The sequence below is a fragment of the Emys orbicularis genome, chromosome 4 (assembly GCF_028017835.1).
Source record: "Emys orbicularis isolate rEmyOrb1 chromosome 4, rEmyOrb1.hap1, whole genome shotgun sequence".
Lineage (NCBI taxonomy): Eukaryota > Metazoa > Chordata > Testudines > Emydidae > Emys > Emys orbicularis.
The window spans coordinates 8786713-8809803 of record NC_088686.1 but is presented as its reverse complement, the minus strand read 5'-3'; the positions used below and the strand labels follow the sequence as shown (position 1 = coordinate 8809803).

Below are 23091 nucleotides of genomic sequence, written 5' to 3'. Positions count from 1 at the left end.
GTCCAGTTTTGGTCCCCCCACTAGAGAAAGGATGTGGACAAATTGGAGAGAGTCCAGCAGAGGGCAACGAAAATTATTAGGGGGCTGGGGCACATGACTTACGAGGAGAGGCTGAGGGAACTGGGCTTATTTAGTCTGCAGAAGAGAAGAGTGAGGGGGGATTTGATAGCAGCCTTCAACTACCTGAAGGGGGGTTCCAAAGAGGATGGAGCTCGGCTGTTCTCAGTGGTGGCAGACATAGGTGCTGAATCCGTGGGTGCTCTGGGGCTGGAGCACTCACAGAAAAAAATTGGTGGGTGCTCTGCATCCACCAGCAGCTCCCTGCCCCGCCCCCTGCCCCAGGTCACCTCCGCCTCTGTTTCGCAGCGTAACAAGCTGTAGGAGGGAGGGGGGAGGAGCAGGACCGTGGCACGCTCAGGGGAGGAGGCGGGGCTGGGGTGGGGATTTGGGGAAGGGGTTGGAGTTGGGGCGGGGCAGAAGGGGGTGGGGTAGGGGTGGAGTCAGGGCGGGGCTGGGGGGGTCGAGCACCCACTGATGCCAGAAGAAGTTGGCGCCTATGGTGGCAGATGACAGAACAAGGAGTAATGGTCTCAAGTTGCAGTGGGGGAGGTTTAGGTTGGATATTAGGAAACACTATTTCACTAGGAGGGTGGTGAAGCACTGGAATGGGTTACCTAGGAAGGTGGTGGAATCTCCATCCTTAGAGGTTTTTAAGGCCCGGCTTGACAAAGCCCTGGCTGGGATGATTTAGTTGGGGTTGGTCCTGCTTTGAGCAGGGGGTTGGACTAGATACCTCCTGAGGTCTCTTCCAACCCTAATCTTCTATGATTCTACGTACTTAAAACTGCCCAGATAAAAACAAAATCTGTAGGGCTGATCCTTGTTCCTCCAAGCTATCCCCTTCAGCTTCGTGTTCCCCCGTTTCCTGGACTGGGTGAGGGACTTTCACTAGACACTTGTCTTGCAATGTTCTGACCTGCCTTAACAGTCCTGTAAAGCAGTGGTTTTCCACCTTTTTTCATTTGCAGAGCCCTAAAAAATGTAGAATGGATGTGCAGACCCCTTTCGAAATCAGACATAGTCTGCGGCCCACAGGTGGAAAACCACGGCTGTAAAGGACTGAGGCCTATCTTACAGCGCCCTCCTCCTACCGGACCAAGTATGGCTCTTGCTGAGCCAGCTGACTCCCTGGGGTAATTCGATCTGGAGCTCTCTCACAGAATCCAGGGAAGCAGTTTCCCAGCAGGGTTAGTTGTTTTTTTTATTTCAAGCCTTCTTAACAAAACCTCGCAGACTCTTCCCTCAACGTCTGTGCAGGTGGCATAGTCCCTTCCCCAGGTCTGTCCCTTGCACCAGTTAGTTCATCAACCTAAAATGGCCTGGCTTTTAACTCAGAGCCTTAGTAAAACAGTTGCTCTAGTAGCAGGCTACTGGTGCACAGCCACTGGCCGCTCAGCCTTCTGGAGGGTACTGCTGTCCCCCCTCCATTTCCTGCTGCCAGAGGAATAGTGACCCTTATACCTTCACAAGTCCTTTTCGCGGCCAGTCTTAGGCCATGTCTACACTACAATTTGTGTTGACGTACCTTTATTTACTGTCCAAGTGAGACGTCACCTACCTGCACTTGGACAAATGCATCACAACAAAATATTAAAACGCTGTCGTGCGCTTTGACTTTTCCTTAAACATTCACTTTTACAAAAGCTTGATCATTGCCTGTTAGGTTCACTCCCTCTGGGGCACCTGGCATTGGCCACTGTCGGTAGACAGATACTGGGCTAGATGGACCTTTGGTCTGACCCAGTACGGCCTTTCTTATGTTCTTCTGTTCTTCATGGTGGCTAAGTCCATAAATGACTATTAGCCAGGATGGGTAAGAATGGTGTCCCTAGCCTCTGTTCGTCAGAGGATGGAGATGGATGGCAGGAGAGAGATCACTTGAGCTTTACACAGGAAACAAGATATAGGGCGAACTCCGGGACTGGGACAAGTTGAGGTTTAAGAGCATGGTACCCGTGTTCCTAGTGTAATGTTCACGTGCCTCGCCGTGGTGCCTGTTAACCCACTCCTGTGCTGAAGTGGGGGGACCAGCCAACTGCACCCCCATTCTCTACCCTTCCCCCAATTCAGACCCGGTGGAGCTCTGTCCACTGGTCCAGGCTTCCACACGTGGGAAGGAGGGGGACGGTGGAGCCGGAGGGAGACTCGGCTTCATGCCCATCTTTGTGCGATTTGCATAAAGTCATGTAAATCAGCATGAAATTAACCAGGCTTTCTCCCAAGTGGGGATTTGCACCCATCACAGCTGTCCGTGTCGTTGGACCCATGCAAATCTTAGTGTGGACAAACTGCGATTTTTAGGCAGGAGTAGACGGGGCCTCTGCGTGGGTGGCGCGGATGCTCACTGCCCTGTTGCCAATGCTCGAGATTTTTTTCATGAGTCTCGCGGTATTTGGTGCTTTTTCTTAAAGCCCCAGCTCCTGCAGTCATGGGATTAGGTGAGAATCTCAGCTTTTTTTTTTTTTTTTTTTTTCCAAAGTAAGTATCCAGTCCTGAGGGGAGTGGACAAGAGCTTGAAAACGTGACCTGAGTGCACCCTACAGGTTCAGAAACCAAGAGCCCACCACTGATTACTTTAAATTCTCATGATTTTTGAACAAATCTCATGATTTTTTGGGGCCCAACTCATGATTTCTGGATGCTTTGCATTGACCGCACTGCTCTGACACCCCGGGAGCTGCAGGGCTTGAGGGCAGCTCCTGTTGCTGTGGGGGGAATGATTGAGGGGAGACACCACAGTGCTGGGGAGGGGGGATCCTCTTGGAGCTTTCCTCCCCCTGGGCTCCCTCCTGCGGGCTTCCCTGTGAGAGGGGTGCTGCGGCCCATAACTTTATGTAGGACTGCCACGTGCCCAGCCCCTTGGGTGACACCTGTCCCTTCCCACACTTGCCCCCATCCAGGGTGGACTCTCATACTGCAGACTGGCAGTGGGCATTTCCTTCCGGCCTCCAGGTACTGCTGTGGCACCTGGTTTGCCGGCAGCTAGCCGGCCTCTCTGCCTTCCCGGCACTTGCTGCTCTCCCTGCTGGGCCCCAGGGGAGAAGGAGCCACCCAGAGGAGGAGGTAGCAGCAAGCAAAGGCTAGTGGACAGACGGGTGTGTGTGGGGGGGAGGCTAGCACAGACTCCAGGCCACAACACCCAGCTACCCCCAAGCTCGAATCACCCTGTTAAACCAGACCCAGCTGCAGCTGGCAAGCCCCAGCCCCGCCCATTGCTCTCACATATGGGGCTCACTGCTTGTGACCGTTATGCTACTAAAATGGGACGGGGCTTGATATTCTGACTCTGATCCTGCTGGCACTTACTGTGGGTTTACCCCGGGGTAAATCCACTGACCTCAGTGCAGTCACTCCCGCTTTACACCAGCATAGGAACACAATCGGGCCCTTTGTGTGGATGTTACTGATTTAAGACTAGATGGCCCTGTTGCTCAAAGCTCTGGGTGATGCCTCATGAGCAGCCTGGTTTACCGTTCCTTCCCTGGCTGCAGCCCCTGACTGTTGCCGCCTGCTCCCCCACCTCGTGCTGGCTCAGCTCTGCTGGCTGGCACATTGGGGTGGTGAAGCCAAGGTGGTGTGTGATCCCCACTCCTCTCTGATCCCCGCCTTATGTGCTTGCAAGGGAGACCAGCAGCTTGTAGAGCCTGGTGTTTTCTTTGCGCCCGGACTCGTGTCTGGGCAGGCCACGCAGGGGGCTGGGGATACACTAGAGTGACCAGATGTCCCGATTTTATAGGGACAGTCCCTATATTTGGGGCTTTGTCTTATATAGGTGCCTATTACCCTCCACCCCCGTCCCGATTTTTCACACTTGCTGTCTGGTCACCCTAGGATACACCCCTCTCCTGCCTGGTGTGCTTACACAGAGATAAGTCACAAATGAGACTACGCTAGACTGGAACACTGGCTTGTGATCTGACGCTGACTCAGCTAGCGTCACTGGGCTTGAGCGCTGGTCATCACCAAGGAGGTCATCTTAGTCAATAACTTCAGTTCCAAATAGCTCACAGCTCATGCGCATAGTGAGACGTGCTTCTCCGCAGGTGAGCTCCCAGGAGGTTGCCTTGAGCAAGATGGACGAATGTAATGTAAACGTGCCAGAGATTTATTTTCATATAACGGGGTGAATTCGTTTATTTCAGCACTGAGCTTTTTAGATGAAGGTCGGGTTAATTGTGCATAGTATGTAGCGCTTTTAATCATCAATGATATCGATAAAAACAAACAGGTGTTTGTTTGTCTTCAACAACCATGAAATTCTGATTTACCCCTCACCCCAATTATATAATGATCTATTTTAACCAATATCTCTGTCCACTTTAGCAACACTGCAACCCTTATAATTATGGTCCCGATCCAGCAAAGCACTTAAGCAAGTGCATAATTTTAAGCATGGGAAAAGTTCCATTGGTTTATGTGTTTTGCTGGACTGGGTGTGTATATTACTAGCAAGAGACCAAATTCTTCCCTTAGTTGTGTCCAAGCCAAAGCGGCGCTGAGGTCAGAATCTGGCCCAATATGTCTGGACAACTTAATAATAAAGAGTCTTCAATAAAGACAGCACTCTGCAGACCTGTTAAAAATGCATTTTGCAGAGTGGTTATTCTGTGATTTTCAGCGCCCCCCGCCCTTACTGCTCTGCAATATTTATAACTTTGATCACGATCACAGCAGACTGTGTGGTTTCTTGTTTGCTTGGTTTGGTTTTGTTGTTTTCTTGGCATGTAGTGAAGCTTATTTTCCTGGAAGCTAATGTAGCTCTAAATACCCACGCGAGGCTTCAGAATTTTCAGTTGATAGTCACCATTTCTCCAGTAATGGGAAAGTTGTTGGTTTCTGCCTGGGCTTGAAGACAGGAAAATACCAGCTGGCATGATTTGTTCATTTCTTATTTAGTATTTCTTTCCCTCCTGCCAGTTCCTTCTTTACCTCCGGCTGTCTTGTCTCTCTAACAAATACCACATGTTCTTTTAAAAGAAGAGAAGATTCCAAAGCATTGTGCCACTTCCAGTGATAATCTGAGGTGTTGTCTACACAGGAAACTTGCATCAGTTTAACCTAAGATGTGAATTTAAACCATTTTAGTTACACTGGGGAAAACCCTTTTGTGGACCCTTATTTCCATTTCTGAGTGGCTTAATTTTGGTTTTGCTTTTGAAATCAAAACAAGCCAGCCTTAAAACAGAAATAAGAGTGCCCACAAGGGGTTTGCACTGGTTTAACTAAACTGGTTCAAGTCTGTGTGTGAACAAGGCTCAAATTTACATCGCGAAGAAAATCAGGAGAAACACTGGGTTAAATTCAGTGGTGCAAAGTCTTAGGTTAGTGTCCAGGCCAAATTCCACAGTGACACACATGGTAACGTAAAGTATCAGAGGGGTAGCCGTGTTAGTCTGAATCTGTAAAAAGCAACAGAGGGTCCTGTGGCACCTTTGAGACTAACAGAAGTATTGGGAGCATAAGCTTTCGTGGGTAAGAACCTCACTTCTTCAGATGCAAGTGCAAGCACTTCTTCCTTGCATCTGAAGAAGTGAGGTTCTTACCCACGAAAGCTTATGCTCCCAATACTTCTGTTAGTCTCAAAGGTGCCACAGGACCCTCTGATGGTAACGGAAGTTATACGTTGGGTGTAGACTGGTTAGAAAATGGGTGTAAGTGGTAAAGTGATGTAAGTGGCATGCCTGCTCAATGCCAAATAGGTACATGCCTGGGGGCACAAGCGGAAAGAGGGGGAGCATGGCTGGTAAGGAGGCACCTCTGATTGTAGGTTCCATGGGTCCAGCCAAACTGCTCAATGCAGCACCCAACAGAGGTGGGCAGAGGGGGCATTATGCCAGGTTCAGGCAGCTAAGCACTGATTCATCTCCCAGCACAAGTTAAAGTCCATGGATGCTCTAAGTCGCACAGACTGGTTACAGCCCCACTGGGCCTGTTACACCAGCCCTAGCTCATGGGAGTGCAAGGCGCTCTGGCTAGGGTACCGAATGCTCCCAGCACACCCCAATGCAGGAGATGGTGTGAGGCCAAACATCTGGCCCTCTGTGTTTGTCGTGACCCTGCAGATCTTGAATCTGGGTCCACGGGGTTCCCAGCCCATTAGCGCCACCCTGCTCTCAGCCAGTGGCTCGCTACCACTGACAGAGCGGAGACAAGCTATATCAGAGAGGCCTCCCTTGGGCCCTGATTGGAGGAACACCAGGACTTCTGATTGGTCAGGACTTCCTATTTAAACCAAAGAGAGGCACAGGAAGTTGTCCGCATAACTGGGCTTTACCTAACTGCTGCTTGGCCCCCTCATCAAGCCCTACAGACGTGGGCCTCTTTTCTGACCCACTCTGGATTAGTTTGACCGGCTCCTGTCTCATTTCCAGTGACTGAACATGATACTTCTGAACCAGGTCGCCAACCACTAGACCTGGCCACCTACGTCCCAACCCTGACAGTGTTTAAGTTATACCTACCATGGAACTTACCTCCAACATCTTTATCCTGGCTGACAGTGGCCTATTCATCTTTTCTATAAAGTGAACAATCCAGTGTGATTGGTCAATATTTCCTCTCTCATGTCCACTCCAATCCTGCAACTGAAACAACTGGATGCACACTGGCACTTTTAAGAACATAAAAACGGCCATACTGGGTCAGACCAAAGGTCCATCCAGCCCAGTATCCTGTCTGCCGACAGTGGCCAATGCCAGGTGCCCCAGAGGGACTGAACCTAACAGGTAATGATCAAGTGATCTCTCTCCTGCCATCCATCTCCACCCTCTGACAAACAGAGACTAGGGACACCATTCCTTACCCATCCTGGCTAATAGCCATTAATGGACTTAACCTCCATGAATGTATCTAGTTCTCTTTTAAACCCTGTTATAGGCCTAGCCTTCACAACCTCCTCAGGCAAGGAGTTCCACCGGTTGACTGTGCGCTGTGTGAAGAAGAACTTCCTTTTATTTGTTTTAAACCTGCTGCCCATTAATTTCATTTGGTGGCCCCTAGTTCTTATATTATGGGAACAAGTAAATAACGTTTCCTTATTCACTTTCTCCACACCACTCATGATTTTATATATCCGTTACTTCACAACTGCATGCGGAGTACAGAAACAGATGCAGTGATTGCTCTTGATGGGTCTCACTATTTCTGTTCTCAAAGAGGGCCTGATCCAAAGCCCACTGAAATCACAATTACTTCAGCAAGCTTTAGTTCAGACGCTGTATCTACTGATGGCCTCTGTTCGGCCCCTGAATCATCTTGCACTGATACTAAAGTACAGCCAAGGCACGCAGGGTTTAATAGACCCCTGTGGAACACCCAGGCAGGCCTTACACTATGATTAAGGATTTGCTGCCCTCAAGAACTGTGGGGTCTTGGTGGCTGTTCCACGAGCCAGCACCTGCCAGGTTTTCATCCTAAGCTCGGGCGCCTAGTTCATCATTTACCATCTGTGCCATTTAATAATTGCCACGCTGATTTTTGCTCTGGCCTGAAACTCTATGCCCCAGGATTCAAGCTAGACTGGAGTTTTATGGCTGATAACTAAGGCTGCGATTCTGTCACGGAGGTCGCGGATTCCATGACTTTTCCACAACCGCTGCTGGAGTGGCCCCGGGGCCAGCTGGACCGGCTACTGCTGGCCCTGGGGAGCACCCCAACAGTGGCTGGTGCGGCTGGCCCTGGGGACCACCCGAGCAGCAGCCGTCCCGGGTGCGGCCAGAGCAGTGGCCCAGGGGCGGCCTTGGAGGCCATTGGGAGAGTGGTCCCTGGGGGCCTCAGAGCAGCGGGCCACCAGGGCTAGTCAGCCCCCACCGCTGGAGCAAGGGCCCCCCAGAGCAGCGGGGCCCAGGAGCAGAGATTTAGTAATGGGTATTTATAGAAAAAGTCATGGAAAGGTCATGGGCAATAAACAAAAATTCATGACCTCTCCATGACTTTTACTATAAATACCCATGACTAGATCTTAGCCTTACTGATCACCTCTGGTAGTAGGCATTTATAAATAAAGGGCTGACCTAAGTAGGCTAGGCTTTCATTCATACCAATAGCTCAATTGGCAGAGCATCAGGCTTTTAATCTGAGGGTCCAAGGTTCAACTCCCTGGTCAGTTGATTAACTATTCACTAATATCTTAAAAATCTGTCTCTTTGGAGTCCTCTTTAATGTTACATTTTTAGAGCGTCTTGTAGCAGGAAGGACTGCACCCCGTGGTGCCCAACCTTACAAACCCTTCCTACTGATTACAGTGTTTATTGCTGTACAGAGGCCCACAGATTTCAATGAAACTAGAAACACTATACTTGATGGGTTTGCAGGATCCACTCCTATTTCACCAATTGGTGAAATGCTGCCACCTCTAGGATGGAATGCGAGACACCAGAGTGATTTTAGGAATGAGCTACAACATTCAGCAAAAAGAACAGGAGTACTTGTGGCACCTTAGACACTAACAAATGTATTTGAGCATAAGCTTTCGTGGGCTACAGCCCACTTCATCGGATGCATTGAATGGAACATACAGGAAGGAGATATATATACATACAGAACATGAAAAGGTGGAAGTAGACATATCAACTCTAAGAGCCTAATTAATTAAGATGAGCTATTTTCAGCAGGAGAAAAAAAACTTTTGTAGTGATAATCAAGATGGCCCATTTCAGACAGTTGACAAGAGGTGTGAGGATACTTAACACTTCTTGTCAACTGTCTGAAATGGGCCATCTTGTTCTGTATGTATATATATCTCCTTATTATATGTTCCATTCTATGCATCTGAAGAAGTGAGCTGTAGCCCACGAAAGCTTATGCTCAGATAAATTTGTTAGTCTCTAAGGTGTCACAAGTACTCCTTGTTCTTTTTGTGGATACAGACTAACATGGCTGCTACTCTGAAACATTCAGAAAGACAACGCAACAGAGACGAGGAGTCATATGTCCAATTAAAATGCCCCTCGAGCTTCAGTGCAGAAAAAAAACCTCACTGACTTCAGTAGGAGTTTTGTCTGTGGCAGGACAGCAGTTTCTGGCCCACCTAAGTATCCTTGGAGCTTTTACAATAAAGCAAACTCATCGTGAATAACCCCAAACATATATCTGAACAAATGAGGAACAGTTTCAGTATAGGGATAAAACCACAAGCAAGTTAAGCATGTAGTTCCAAAGCCAGTCAGCAATCAAAAGGGGTTTTAGGCCTGCTTGAAAATGAACCATTTTAAGGAAGCCCAAATTGGAAATTGTTCCAAATTCTCAGACGGGGGGGGGGGGGGGGCCTGAAGAGCTGCCTCAGAGCACGTCAATTGGATCAGCCCTGCCAGGCAAGATAGCTGAGGGATGCCTCGTTTGTGAATCCCGACAGGCTTAGCCGTGACTTGGGTATCAGAACTTAGGCAGCTGAGTGCGTGCCCACCGGCAGAGTTTTAGGGGACTTTGTCAACAGGAACATAGGCACATAGGGGGTTAAGTGACAGCTGCGCTGGGGGTTCTGATGATCGAAATTTTGGACTTAGGCAGCTAAACTAGCAGGTAGGTGCCTAAATCCCTTTGTAGACCTAGCCCTCATTCCCTTTGTGTCTGAACCTGGTCTACACTAACCCCCAACTTCGAACTAAGGTACGCAACTTCAGCTACGTGAATAACGTAGCTGAAGTCGACATACCTTAGTTCGAACTTACCGCGGTTCTGACGCGGTCCACACGCGGCAGGCAGGCTCCCCGTCGACTCCACGGTACTCCTCTCGCCGAGCTGGAGTACCGCAGTCGACGGCGAGCGCTTCCGTGAAAAACGTGTCACGGGCCATGAAATAAGCCCTTCCCCGTGAAATCTGATGTCCCCCGTGCTGCTGGGGGCTCTTAGCTGCAATTCCCGGCCGGGCTGGGGAGAGACAGGACTTGTCCTTCCCCTGCACGGCTGCTCTTGGGGAGAGATCAGATCCACCTCCGGGTGCCTTTTGGATTGGGACCCCCCATTACAACACCGTGAAATTTCAGGTGTAAGCATCTGAAAACGTGAAATTGACCAATTAAAAACCCTCTGGCCGTGAAATTGATCAAAATGGACAGTGAATTTGGTAGGGCCCTACTCATAGGTCTTTGAGTACCTCTGGTTTGTGTCTTCTAACACCACGCAAGCACAGGAAGGAAAATGCCAGATTGCTGAGTGACCCATCTACTCCACAAAAATAACAGGAGTACTTGTGGCACAGGTGCCACAAGTACTCCTGTTATTTTTGCGGATACAGACTAACACGGCTGCTACTCTGAAACCCATCTACTCCAGTATCATGATTCTGGCAATGGCTTTTATCAGACACATCAGAGGAAAATAAGAAACCCCGCAGTGTACAATTAACAGATAATTGGTCTATTGGAGAAGCTTGTTCCTAATCCCAGGCAGTTTAGTAGTTGGCAGATCCCCTGAGGCAAAATGGTTTATATCCCTTATCTAATGTAACTGTGGATGTATTTCCTTTAATCATTTCTAAATCCACTAGGGCTCACCGTCTCTATTCTGGGGCACGGGTTTAGCGTTTACTCAGAGGGAAAAGTACCACCTGAACAGGGCTTGTCTACAACAGTGTTTCCTGACCCGCCAGTGGGGTGTGGGTAGGTTCTAGATGGGTCACCATCAGGGCTGGATTATCTCATCACTGGGCCCTAGACAAACATAGACTTTCTTCCAGCCTGGGGTGGAGGGGAGGCCCCGGAAGTCTCCTACTGAAATGCATGCCAAGAGCAATCTTTCGTAGACTATGGGAATGTGACAAGTCTTCCCCAGCCTGTTGTGAAACAGCTACATCAAGTTTCTTCCCTTAAGGTACAAAGTTTCACAATAAATATTATTTGCACAGGTTTCTTCCTTGTAAAAACTCTCACTCCAGCCCAGATATAGCAGAATAAATATCACACGATACGACAGTAAACCTGACTGCACCTGTGTATAGATTAGCCGAGTAAACACAGATTGAAACACACCCTTTACCAGACAGGTACCACAATAATACCTGCGTGGTCTCATGTTCTAAATATTCCTGTAAGGCTGTTTCTGTCTTTGATACATGTATGTAACTCGCATCAGCATTAATGGCAGTTATACATGTGACATGGGAGGAGACCAAACCTCAGTTTAAATGACCTTTTTGTTCCCACAGCTGCTCCCATTTTGAACATTTGGGCCTTTTCTCATAAAATTGCTGCTTATTTTAAGAACATAAGAATGGCCATACTGGGTCAGACCAAAGGTCCATCTAGCCCCATATCCTGTCTTCTGACAGCGGCCAATGCCAGGTGCTTCAGAGGGAATGAACAGAGCAGGGAATCATCAAGTGATTTTGCCAAACAGATAGTATTAAAATAATTGCAGTGAGCCAACTAGCTATTGGACTGACATGACCCTAACTTGTCAAGGTTGTACAATACCTTGGAGAGGGCCCCTCTAAAATGCATCAGGTAAGAACAATAATTCCCAGCCGGGTCACATAAACTTCCATCGTTAAAGCAAAAGATCAGTGATGTTTGTTTACCAATGGAAATCACGAACTAGGTATAAATCTCAATGCTGGCTAAAGAATAATTTATTGAACAAACCGTACAATGCAACATGATGTTGCTTTCTAAGATATATTTTTCAGCCTTTGTCCCCAATGAATAGTTAAAGGACTTGAACTGTTGTAGTATATAAATGTAAATGCATTACTCCACTGCAAGCCTGTCTACTGTCTTAAGACCCAACCTGGCAAAGATTTACCCCCCTGCGTAACTTTATTCACGGACTACTCAGAAGAGTAAAGTTACGTTAAGTTAAGTTGGGATGGGATAGCTCAGTGGTTTGAGCACTGGCCTGCTAAACCCAGGGTTGTGAGTTCAATCCTTGAGGGGACCATTTAGGGATCTAGGGCAAAAATCTGTCTGGGGATTGGTCCTGCTTTGAGCAGGGGGTTGGACTAGATGACCTCCTGAGGTCCCTTCCAACCCTGATATTCTATGATACACTCATGGGGTAGATCTTTGCAGGCTCCCTTGGGGCTGGGTACTGCAGGAGTTCTGCACATAGGACTCCCCTTGTCTCTACCACCAGAACGAGTTCTCTGTGCAAATCTAAGGCAGGAGAAAGGGAAAGGGCTCATCTTCACTGCAGAGTGTTATCTACTAGCCCCAGCGAGAGCGTCACACTGCAAAACAACACTCCAGCAGCACAGAGCCTTTGTATTAGCAGCCCCTAATAGCTTAATCCCCACGGCATTACTAACTTGAATGGGAGCAGCACTGGAGGGTCAGCCACACCCCCCCCCCCCCCCCCGCCTGTGTTCAAGCACTCAGGCTAGAGGTTTTTGTGTGCACTCGAGTTATACCTGGAGCTGACTCGACAGTGCAGACAAGCCCATAGAATCATTACTGCTGGGTCTGACGCTGTATGTACTGTGCGTTGGATACTATCTGGCTACTGGATGACAAGATCAATTTATTGGGGGTGGGGAGGCAGCTACAAGAAACTGCACACTGCTTTTATTTCTTCTTAAAATGAAGAGTTTTATTTTTCCCTATCAGACTTTGGTGATTCCTGATTTTGGCCTTGATCCTCCAAGCGGATCCCTGTGGGTAGACACGTCTGTCTGCCTGCAGCCTGTTGAAATCAATGGGAAACCCCAAAGGCAACGGGCCCCACCTTGCAGGATCGGGGCCGTACTCTGACAGGAGTGGTGAATCGGGCGGGCCCGAAGATCAGAGAGCAGCACTTTATACCACAAACACATTCTTTTTACAAAGTTCTCTGGGTAGCCGAGTGCTGTCACTTCGTAAGATTCACCGTTACTCACATGACCACAAACTTTCAGTTCCAGTCTGTGCCAGGAAAGGCAAAAATGCAGTAACGGAGGAATGTTTCTTCTCTGTGCAGCATGTCCGCAGCAGAACGGCTAAGGCACTTAACCTTCCCTGCAATACATTCTTATATTTTCTTACAGTGTTTCTAGAAGAGCCATGTGTCACAAGCACAACATTGGCATAATTAGTGCGATCGGTTTGATTATGTAAACAATTCCTGGAACAATATTCCTTCGATTCGAGTGATCAAAGAAAGCAGAAAGCTCTTCACTGCTGCAGCTTCAGTGCCTAGTTCATAGCAGCCGAGGCGTCACAGCTTTTTTAGAATTCAGTCTTCTGCAAAACCTATGAAGGAACATGCGAAAAACTGATGTCCTGAAAATGATGAACACCCAGGGGTCCACGATGGAGTTCACAGATAGAAACCTCAGGGCCGTCAGGTCTGCCTTTTCGTCAAAGTCAGCGGCAAACGCTCCGACATAAGCACGGACCTGTTTGAAATAAAAAGATCTAATTATAAAAGCTGAGCGCTGGCAATAAAGTAGAGCACTTCTTGAGTAAACTCCCTACATTCGATTATCGTCCTCGACTGCTTTCCAGCACTGAATCGGCACACGTTTCATTCTGAGATTGCGCTTCGCTTAGATCGACATCAAGCTTAACTAAAACCAACTGGGCAGGCAGATGAATCAGTCAGTAACCAATCTGGGATCAGGCAACAAAATAATAGTTTCTGGGCACGTAATTACACTTCATGGGCCAGATCCTCATCTGGTGATGGGGCTATGCCCAGTGGTGCCAATTGGGGATCTGGTCTTATACGTTTTAATTGTTTAACAACTTACAAACTCAGTAGCTGGTGTGCAAGTGAGCACAGGAGTGTGCCCAGCGGATTATAGTTAAGATACACGGGGCTAGCTTTGAAGGCTAACACAGACGGGTTTTGATAAACTAAATGTTTCATGAGGAAAACGGCCTGATTTTGATCTCCGATGCACATGACTGGTGCCACGGAAATCAGTGGCGTTGCACTGGCAGGAGATAAGAAGGGGGCCCATATTTCTGGCTGTGCGCTGGCTACTAATCAATGCCCCCATTCAATCTCTAGTCCAGGCCCTGGTGTCACGGGGCTTGGATGTCATCAGCAGACATACAGATCTGAGAGGACGGGTTTGCCCTTCCTACGTGAACGCACTTTTGTGCCAAATTAAAGGACGTGTAAAGGCTGCTTCCTAAGATGGAAATAAACTGGTTTCTCCAAACTATCTGTGCCTCAGTTTCCCCGGGCTAGATCCGCAGCTGGGGTGAGCTGGGGAGGGCAAGGTGGCTCTAAGCAACCTTTGCATTCCTCTGATCCTGGCGCCGCCAGGAAACACAGCAGTCCCCAGCATAACTAAAGGCAACGTTAAGGAAAGCTCCAGGTAACAGCCGCTGGAGCAGTCCCCTGAGGAGAGCTCCTACTCTGCCCAAGGATCGTGCTGTGTGCTCTGACACGTGCCCCACATGGGTGAGGGGAGTGGGTGACGTGCAGTCAGCTACACTCGCTTTATACCACCCTGGGATTTCCCTGGATCAGGGATCCCCGGCAGTGCAGTGCAAAGCAGCTGATTGGCTACAGCATGATGGTGGGAAGAGACAGCTGACCAGCTCTGATGCCCAGCAGCAACTCCCCAGCTCCTCAAAGCATTTGATTTGCCCCTGGCTGTCCCTGCCTTGGCTCATTCCAGGTAACCTGGTTCTGATCCCTGCCTTTGGCACTGACCACCCCTGGGGCTCGGCCGGACTCCTGCGCTGACTCCTAGGTACAACCAGTGCTTAACTTGTGCCAGGGCGTGTGAGGGCTGAGCCCTGGCGCCTCTAGTCTTGGCAGATCATAGCCCCAGCCCCTCTGGGCTTGCTGCCAACAGCTGAGTGTGACTGCCACATCCCGGTCCTGTGACACAGAGGCTGAGGATGTGAACTAGACTTTATCTGTCCCTAACATAGGGGATAACAGCACCCATATTTGTGAAGACTTAAATGCTTGAATGAAAGGCATGATACGCCCTGATTCTCCTTTCACTTGACACTTACGTAACTCTCTTAACGTCAATCGAGTTAACTGTGATTTATTTTTCCCCTGGTGGGCGAGGAGGATCAGGCCCCATCTCTGTGAAACAGAACCACTGGGAAAGAGAACGTATAAGGAACTATTTAGTGTTAGCAAACATGGCAGATCATAGGGACGCATGGCAGCTGGGGAAGGAAACAGCCTTCTTTCTGATGCAGCACAAAGAGAAGTCTATGCAGCGGCAAAACCTGAGCTCAGGAATTAGGTCATCTGGAGAATCCTCTGACTAACGGAATTGCTAATGGATCAGGAAATCCCGTCGCTGGTTGCATTAAATGGCAAGGTGAGGTCCCAATCCTGCAAACACTTAGGCAATGGAAATGAGGAGGAAGAGCTAGCAGCGTGTGTCTAGTCAGGTCTCTGCAGACAACTACTGGTCTGTGGGTGAACCATCTGAGAACGTTTTTGAGGGAAGAGAGCAAAACCTCGGAAAGGGGGCCTTAAACTTTGCATGTGGGCCCGACTTAGCATTAATCCTTTCTAGGCTACGTGAGAGTGCTCGTAGAAACACTTTCTGCAAGAGTTCAACGAACTCTTTCCGCATATCCATCCTTAAGGTACATTTATCGTAGACTGTGTTTATAAAAACAACCCAGTGATGTACGTGTTGAAAGAATTCATAACGATGCTTCTTGGGTCAGAGTTAAGGCTGGATTCATTTCTTCTCCCGGATGTATAAAATGTTATGTCATCTTTGGTCTGCTTCTGTGGCATGCAACAGCTTTCTGGGCAGGCAGCTAAAATAGCTTTTTGAATTTTGATCATTGCAAAATACCTCTGTGCAAGACAGTGGCAGAATGGAGACTGCAAAGAGTCCAAATATTGTAGTGCCTCCAATCTAGGGATTGGAATGACTGTTTTTCATTCCTACATAAATGAACATATTGGACCCGATTCTCCTCTCACTGACATGGGTGTAAATCAGGAGTAACTCCACTGAAATCAATGGAACAACACTGGTGGAAAATCGGTGTGAAAGAAAAATGAAGCCTATTATTTTGAGACTTTCCTTTAATGTACCTATTCCATAACCGTAAATGTGCTGGGTTTTATATGCAGTGGTGTTGTAGCCATGTTGGTCCCAGGATATTAGAGAGACAAGGGGAATGAGGGGACATCTTTGACTGGACCAACTTCTGCTGGTGAGAGAGAAACACTTTTGAGCTGACACACAGCTCTTTTTCGGGTCTGTGTAGCTGGAAAGTTTGTCTCTCTCACCGACAGAAGTTGGCCCAACAAAAGATATCACCTCACCCACCTTGTCTCTGTTGTGTTTATAGTAACTAAAGAGTTGCAACGTTGAATGATTTGAAACTTAAATGTTGCTTTAAAAAAAATACACCCCATTTTTACTATGAAGTCATCATCTCCATAAATTACCAGTTTTCGCACAATGTTTTAGTATTACGATAATTACTGTGCAGTAAGAGTGCCCCCTTGTGGACACAGTAATGTATCACCTTTGAGTTCTATTATGGCCTTAGGGCTTGTCTACGCATGGAATTATGCTGGAACAGCTATTCCTAAATTGCTCCATGTGTAGACAAACCCTCAGGCACCTCAGAGTAAATCCTGGATAACTCTATTGACTTTGTTGGAATTACGCAGAGTTTTTTGTGGCATAAATGTGATCAGAATCTGGTAGAACTGGACTGGAGGCTAGCATCATAATCTAGGGACAGATTTTTAAAGGCATTTGGATGCAGAGAGGCACCTAGTGAGATTTTTTTCAAAGGTGCCTAGCTCTCACTGAGAATTAGGTGCCTAATGGTACAGATGGGTGCCTAAATATCTTTAAAGTCTGGTGTCATTTTGTTTTACTTTGCAGAGGCATGTGATTTCCTGCTGAGATGCAGAAGTGTAGTGTAGAAGGGATACACAGAAGGGGATTAGATTCTAAAAAAGCCCTTCTAACCCTGTGGTTCTATGATTCTAAGTACTTAGACTGTAAATTCTTTGGGCAGAGATTTATCTTTTTCTGTGTTTGTGCAGCACCTAGCACATTTGTGGGCCCTGGCCCATGACTAGAGCTCCTAGGAACGACCACAAAACAAATAAATAATAATAATGGAAAGTGGGTGAAAAAAATTAAAACACATGTAAACACATGAGAGCGTCTGCGCTCCCCAAAGTGCTTCTTTGGCTTAGTTTTGGTGTGCGGTGTTGACTTTCCCTTGTAAATTTAATAATCACTATTTACGTGAAACAGACAATGCCCACTTTTTACTTTCACTAGATTCAGGTTCATGCTCTATTTCTTTAGTCACTGTTCATATTGAAGGAGAGGTTATGGTACTTTTGTGCAGCTCAGGGGCTTTCTCTTCTTTGCCCAGAGACTGCTAAAACTTCTCTGACAACTTGGATCCTGGGGTCATAACAATACTTTGGAGAAGAATGTTTTTTCCCCTTTGCAATGCACGGGTATTTTAAAAACAAAACTCCTGAACTCTCTTACAAGATCCTTATCCCACCTGTATTATTCAGCTGGAACATTACCAGTGGGTATCCGTGCAACATCACATTGTATATTTGTCTCCTTTTCTAAAAAAGGATAGGATAGGAAAGTCCATATACAAATACAGCACTTAACCACTGTTTATTGTCTTGGAGAACCACTATAAATGTATCTATTAAAAACCCCACTGAAAGGGTTTCCCATTAACAGGCTAACACAAGACCACAAAAGCAATGATGTTTACAATTAGGGTCTAACAACACCCAGACCCGTTGATAAGGAGATAGGGCATTCTGCATAGGCTTTGGAAGATCCTCAACTGGGCGTTTTCTCCCTTTTGTGGTCTTAGCAAACCTTTAACATTCTTTGTTTTGTGTTGAGTCCATTTCAATTTTATAGGTAAAAACATTTGGGGCATACAATGAATCTGAAAAGAGAACTGAGGAATACGATACCCAGGCTATGAAATATGTGTCCTATTTTCTGTATCCACTGTGTAGTGGAGGTGCAGCGTATTCACTTCTGAATGTGAAATATAAAAGCTGGTATCCTTGGCTGATTAACAGCTTTGTCAATGGGGTATATGTTTTTGGATGCCTATTTACGTTGCCCCAGCTGTTTGTGGATTATAAGATGAAATCAGTTCCGATACTCTGTCTGAACTTGCACAGGAGTACATGGCATATGTGATATAGCCAGGTTCCAGAATGTAGTTTGGGTGCTAAAAGATGCGTCTCTGCACATCCTAAACTTTAGTCTGACGTATGTAGCGAAATCTGATTGACTGACTAAACTGGATCACAGCTCATGCAAAGTGGCATCACATCCCCTCTCCCCAAAAATATAACAACTTTTTGGCTGGTCAAAAAAATTGTTATGCATGATAGGTACCAACCCATTCTCTCAAGCACAATGCTCCTTTTGTTTTTAAAATAATGGTTTCCTTCAAAACCTGTAGCGTGAAACAAAAGGGCTAATGATTACCTGCAAAATTATGCTTTAAAAAAAAAAGAAACCTCTCTGAGCTAAAGAGGGGTGACTGGCGTGGGAGGTGGGTGAAGCACACTAAAGGTATAAAATCTACCAGATTGTATTTCCACCCACATAAAAACTTCTAAAATTGTGTATGTGATTTGTTTCTTTGGCATCTTTTCCTCCAAATTCAGCCCCTAAGTCTCTTCTTGTGGTTAAGATCTCACATTTGATTAGTTTTGATTTTGTAGCTGTAAATCACTGACAAAGAAATTTTGAATATTAAGATGTCCTTAACTGCACTAATGGGCACCACTAAAGTAATTGCATTTTGATTTAATGGCTTTTTTCCCTCCAAACCATACTTTCATATATACAACAGTGTTAAGATACGTGATGGATCTGGATGAGATAGGTTACTGAATTAAACCAGTTTTCAGAGTACTTTCACATTTACACAAGTGAAGCTGTGGATAGAAAATAAGGGCTTGATCATTTAAATCCATATGGTCCTGAGTAGTAACCCTACTCATATGAATAATGCCAGAAGAAAAGCCGTACTGGGTCAGACCAATGGTCCATCTAGCACAGTATCCAGTCTTCAGGGCCGGCGCTTCCTAGGGCGCCAGGATTTGGGGGGGCAGCATTTTGCCGCCCTTGGTGGCAATTCAGCGGCGGGGGGTCCTTCCGCGCTCCGGGTCTTCGGCGGCAATTCTGTGGCGGGTCCTTCACTCGCTCCAGGACCCGCCGCCGAAGTGCCCCGAAGACCGGGAGCACAGAAGGACCCCCCCGCCGCAGAATTGCCGACGACGACTGGGAGCACGGAAGGACCCCCGTCTAGGGCGCCAAAAACCCTAGCGCCGCTCCTGCCAGTCTTCCAACAGTGGCCTGTGCCAGATGCTTCAGAAGGAATGAACAGAACAGGGCAACTTCTCGAGTGATCCATCCCCTGTCGTCTAATCCCAGCTTCTGGCAGTCAGAGGTTTAGGGACAGCCAAATCATGAGTGACCCTAAACCCCATTGCAGTATATGGGAGCACTCACACGAGTAACCTAATGCATAACTAATGAGGAGTCCTTGTGGCACCTTAGAGACTAACAAGTGTATTTGGGCATAAGCTTTCGTGGGCTAGAACCCACTTCATCAGATGTATGGAGTGGAAAATACAGGAGCAAGTATAAATACATGAAAAGATGTGAGTTGCCTTACCAAGTGTGAGGTCAGTCTAATGAGACAAATCAATTAACAGCAGGATACCAAGGGAGGAAAAATAACTTTTGAAGCGGTAAGGATAGTGGCCCATTTCATAACTGTTTGCAGGAGTAGTTCTTAAGTTAGCACAGCCAACTTTCTTCTGTGAAATGCTACATGTTAATATGAAGTTCAGAGTGTTATCCAGTGCTGGAGACACGGATCAATAAAATGGATAATGTTTTAGAGAAAAAAGGACATGAAAACCTCCCTCGCGTAAGAAATCAGGTGCATGTGAGGAGAACGTGGTAAGATTTGAGTGATTTGTGGAAGGTGAATGATGCTTGATTGAAGGTTTCAGATTTTTCACAATGTTAATACATTGGGCACGTGCCTGAACAGACAGACTCGAGTCTCCTTTAAACTCTGGGTACGGGTAGAAAAGTGACTCTGAAATACACAAACATTGGTGTTCCTTGTTGGTTGATGGACAGTAACTTTGTACTAAACTTCTTAGTGTACTCATCAAAATAGGATCTTTCTGGGGCTTAGCACAAAATCTCCCTAATCATAAGTCAGGTTGCCTTGTTTATACTTCATACGCTAAACGCAACACTGTGACTCTGGAATGAAAGCTTTTGCTGTCAGCTTTGTTGACAGCGCCTGAGACAAAGTGCAGCTTGCAAGAGTTGCTGTAACATGCGGTTGTTTCTAATAACTGTCTCTGTAGTGAAAGCAAGCCACTGTCTTACAGTCTGCGTCGTAATAACCATGACACAGTGTAATCTGCAAGGGGTTCACCTCCTTACTTGCCCCTTGTTTTATGAGTAACCGGGGGGGTTTCTTAGTCGATTCAAACAGGCGAGACACGGAGCTTAGAGAGCAAATGGAGCAAGGAGGTGTCATTTTTAAGGTCACTGTGAGAGCATACCCACAGTTTAAGAGGAGAATCTATCCGGGCACCTCGTGGTGCCCATGTCACTCTTTTTCCCCCTTCTTTGTCTGCTCTTAAAAAGTTTTTAGTGCTGGTGGAAAGGTGCTAGATTGCTCCCCCAGAAAAGACTCAGCATGGACTGCAGAGCTGAGCGGGTAGGTCAATGTCCCTGTCCACTCAGTCCTTGGTATCTCTGCTGAGACTGTCAGCGGGGGTGCCAAAGGACAGAGACTCGGTCCACCCACCCATTTCAGGTTGCAGGGAGCTAAACAATTAACCCTCCTCCGTCGCTGCTGCCCTGGTCAGCTTTCAACGGCACCCAGCGCCTTCCGCTGGTTTATCAGCCCATGTGCCTCTGTGCATCCGCCTCGCCCAAGAACAATGCCCCAAAAGTGATCAGTTCCAGAAGGCTGGTAGTGACAACAAGTTACCCGCATCCTTTTAGTTAGAGCTACTGGGCCTTTATCTGCACTCGCTCCATTGCATTTGTTCACTGCAACAAGCATACGTACAGGGGGTTCGCCCCACTCATCCTGACCACCGCTAACACCCGGGCAGTGGTGCTAAATTTCCAGCCCCCTTTTGCCCTCCTGAGGAATATAAAGGGGGCAGAGGAATCAGGATGGGAAATCCCAGCCATTAACATCAGCGGGGAGAGGATTTCACTCCCTAGCTTTGATCCTCTTTGTGTGGGTGTGGTGGGCAACCGCTTACCCACTGGCGTAGTTCCTTTGACTTCACAGCCCAGTGTTGGCAGGATTGGTGTGTCCCAAAACCCTGTTTGCCTGGCTGCACCTGAAAGCCCCTGCTCCAAAGGCCCCCTCGAAATAGGCCCCTTCACAACTGATTTGCCAGGGTAGATGTGATTTTAAACCCATGTGTTCCCCAGTGGCAAACCCTGGGTGCAGAATACACCCCCGCGGGTGGAGAGGCAGGAGTGCATTGGACCCCCTGAATGGTACACAGTGCCCCAGCCCTCCCGTTTGCCCGGTGCCCCTGGAAGCACCAGCCTCGCTGCCCAGTGCTTCTAGACTAGGACCAGGGGTGAGGCTGGACCAGGAAGAAGCCAGCTCCTAGCAAGGAGGGTGTAAAGCTATACTGGGGCCAGGGGGATGTTACTCCGCCGGGACCCAAAGCCCGCTGATTGAAGTCCGTGGGAAGACAGCCCTTGGGATCAGGATGGCCACAGTTACGGTGGGGCGCACGGGCCCCCTACAGGATCGGGGCCTTAACCAATAATTGCCCCCCACCCCATGCCGCCCAGCTCTCTCTCCCCAGCTCCCTGGGCCGGTACTCACGATGAGGGGCACGGAGCAGACGGTGAAGAGGACGGTCATGAGGGCCAGCAGGACGAGATGATCCAGCTCCTCCATGCGCGGGGCGGCGGGGGCCCGGCCGGTCGCTACACCGGCGGTGGGGACGCTGCGGCGGTGGGACCGGCGGGCCATGCGGTAGAGGCTGCGCATGCTGGCCAGGTTGCAGAGGCCGATGGCCAGCCCCAGCGCGCCCAGCAGGCTGGCGTAGAGCACGGAGTAGCCCCGCGCGGGGGCGCTGCCGCCGGCCATGCGGATGAAGCACCAGGTGCCCGGGCAGTACTGCACGGTGGCGCCGAAGCCCAGCAGCGGCAGGGCGCAGAAGAGGGCGCCCAGGGCGGCGGCGGCGGCCGGGGCCAGCAGGGCGGCGGCCCGGCGGCGGCGCCGCAGGTGGCGCTGGTAGAAGTAGGGGTGGCCCAGCGAGAGCCAGCACTCCAGGGCCATGGCCAGCAGCAGCAGCGTGGGCGCCAGCCCGAAGAAGGCCATGAGGAAGGCGAAGAGCTGGCACAGGCGGCCCGGCTCCCCGCCGCCCGGCCACAGCTCGCTCAGGCTCCGGTTGCGCGCGTAGGCCACCAGCACCATGGGGCTGAGCAGGCACTTGCCCAGCAGGTCGGTCACCGCCAGCCCGCTCACCAGCAGGTAGAAGGCGGAGACCCGCGGGGGCCGCCCGCGCCGCAGCCGCTGCTGGCCCAGCAGGAAGAGGGCGAGCAGGTTCCCCAGCAGCCCGGCGCCGAAGAGCAGCGAGCTGGGCAGCGCCGACTCGCCGCCCTCGATGGCGCGGCTGTTCCGGCAGCGGTAGTCCTCGTCGGCGTCCATCGGGAGCGAGAGAAGAGCCCGGCTCCGCGGCGGGACGGGGCAGAGCCCAGCCGGCCGGGGCGCTGGCCCCCGGGGGGAGGGTCCGGGAGCTCAGCCCGCGCGGGACAGGGAGGGGAAAGCCCAGCCCCGCGGGGGGGGACGGAGGTGCCGGGTGGCTGGGGAGCGGGGCCTTCCCGCCGGCTGGGGGCCAGGCACGCTGCCGGTGCGGGACGGTGTCCGGGAAACGCAGCGATGGGGCGGCCAGGTGCAGCCTAGGAGGGGCCCCCGGGCGGCGGCCAGGCGCCTTAGCGGGCCCCCGGCAGAGCAGCGGCGTCCCAGGCGCTGGGGCTCAGACCCGCTGCTGCGCCCGGCTGCGGGCGAACAACGGGGCTCCGTCTCTGGCCGCCGCTCTGCCCCGGTTCCTTTGTCTCCTCGGCTCAGTGGA

The 23091-nt window shown here is 49.2% G+C and overlaps 1 protein-coding gene across 1 annotated transcript; it reads right to left on the bottom strand.

Moving 5' to 3' along the window:
• Positions 1 to 13168: 13168 nt before the first annotated feature.
• Positions 13169 to 22667, bottom strand: PTGDR (prostaglandin D2 receptor). The gene is made up of 2 exons (XM_065404195.1): positions 21837 to 22667; positions 13169 to 13366 (listed from the first exon to the last, which is right to left on the bottom strand). Exons 1-2 carry the CDS (start codon positions 22665 to 22667, stop codon positions 13169 to 13171), a joined length of 1029 nt encoding a protein of 342 aa, XP_065260267.1.
• Between the last annotated feature and the right edge of the window lie 424 nt (positions 22668 to 23091).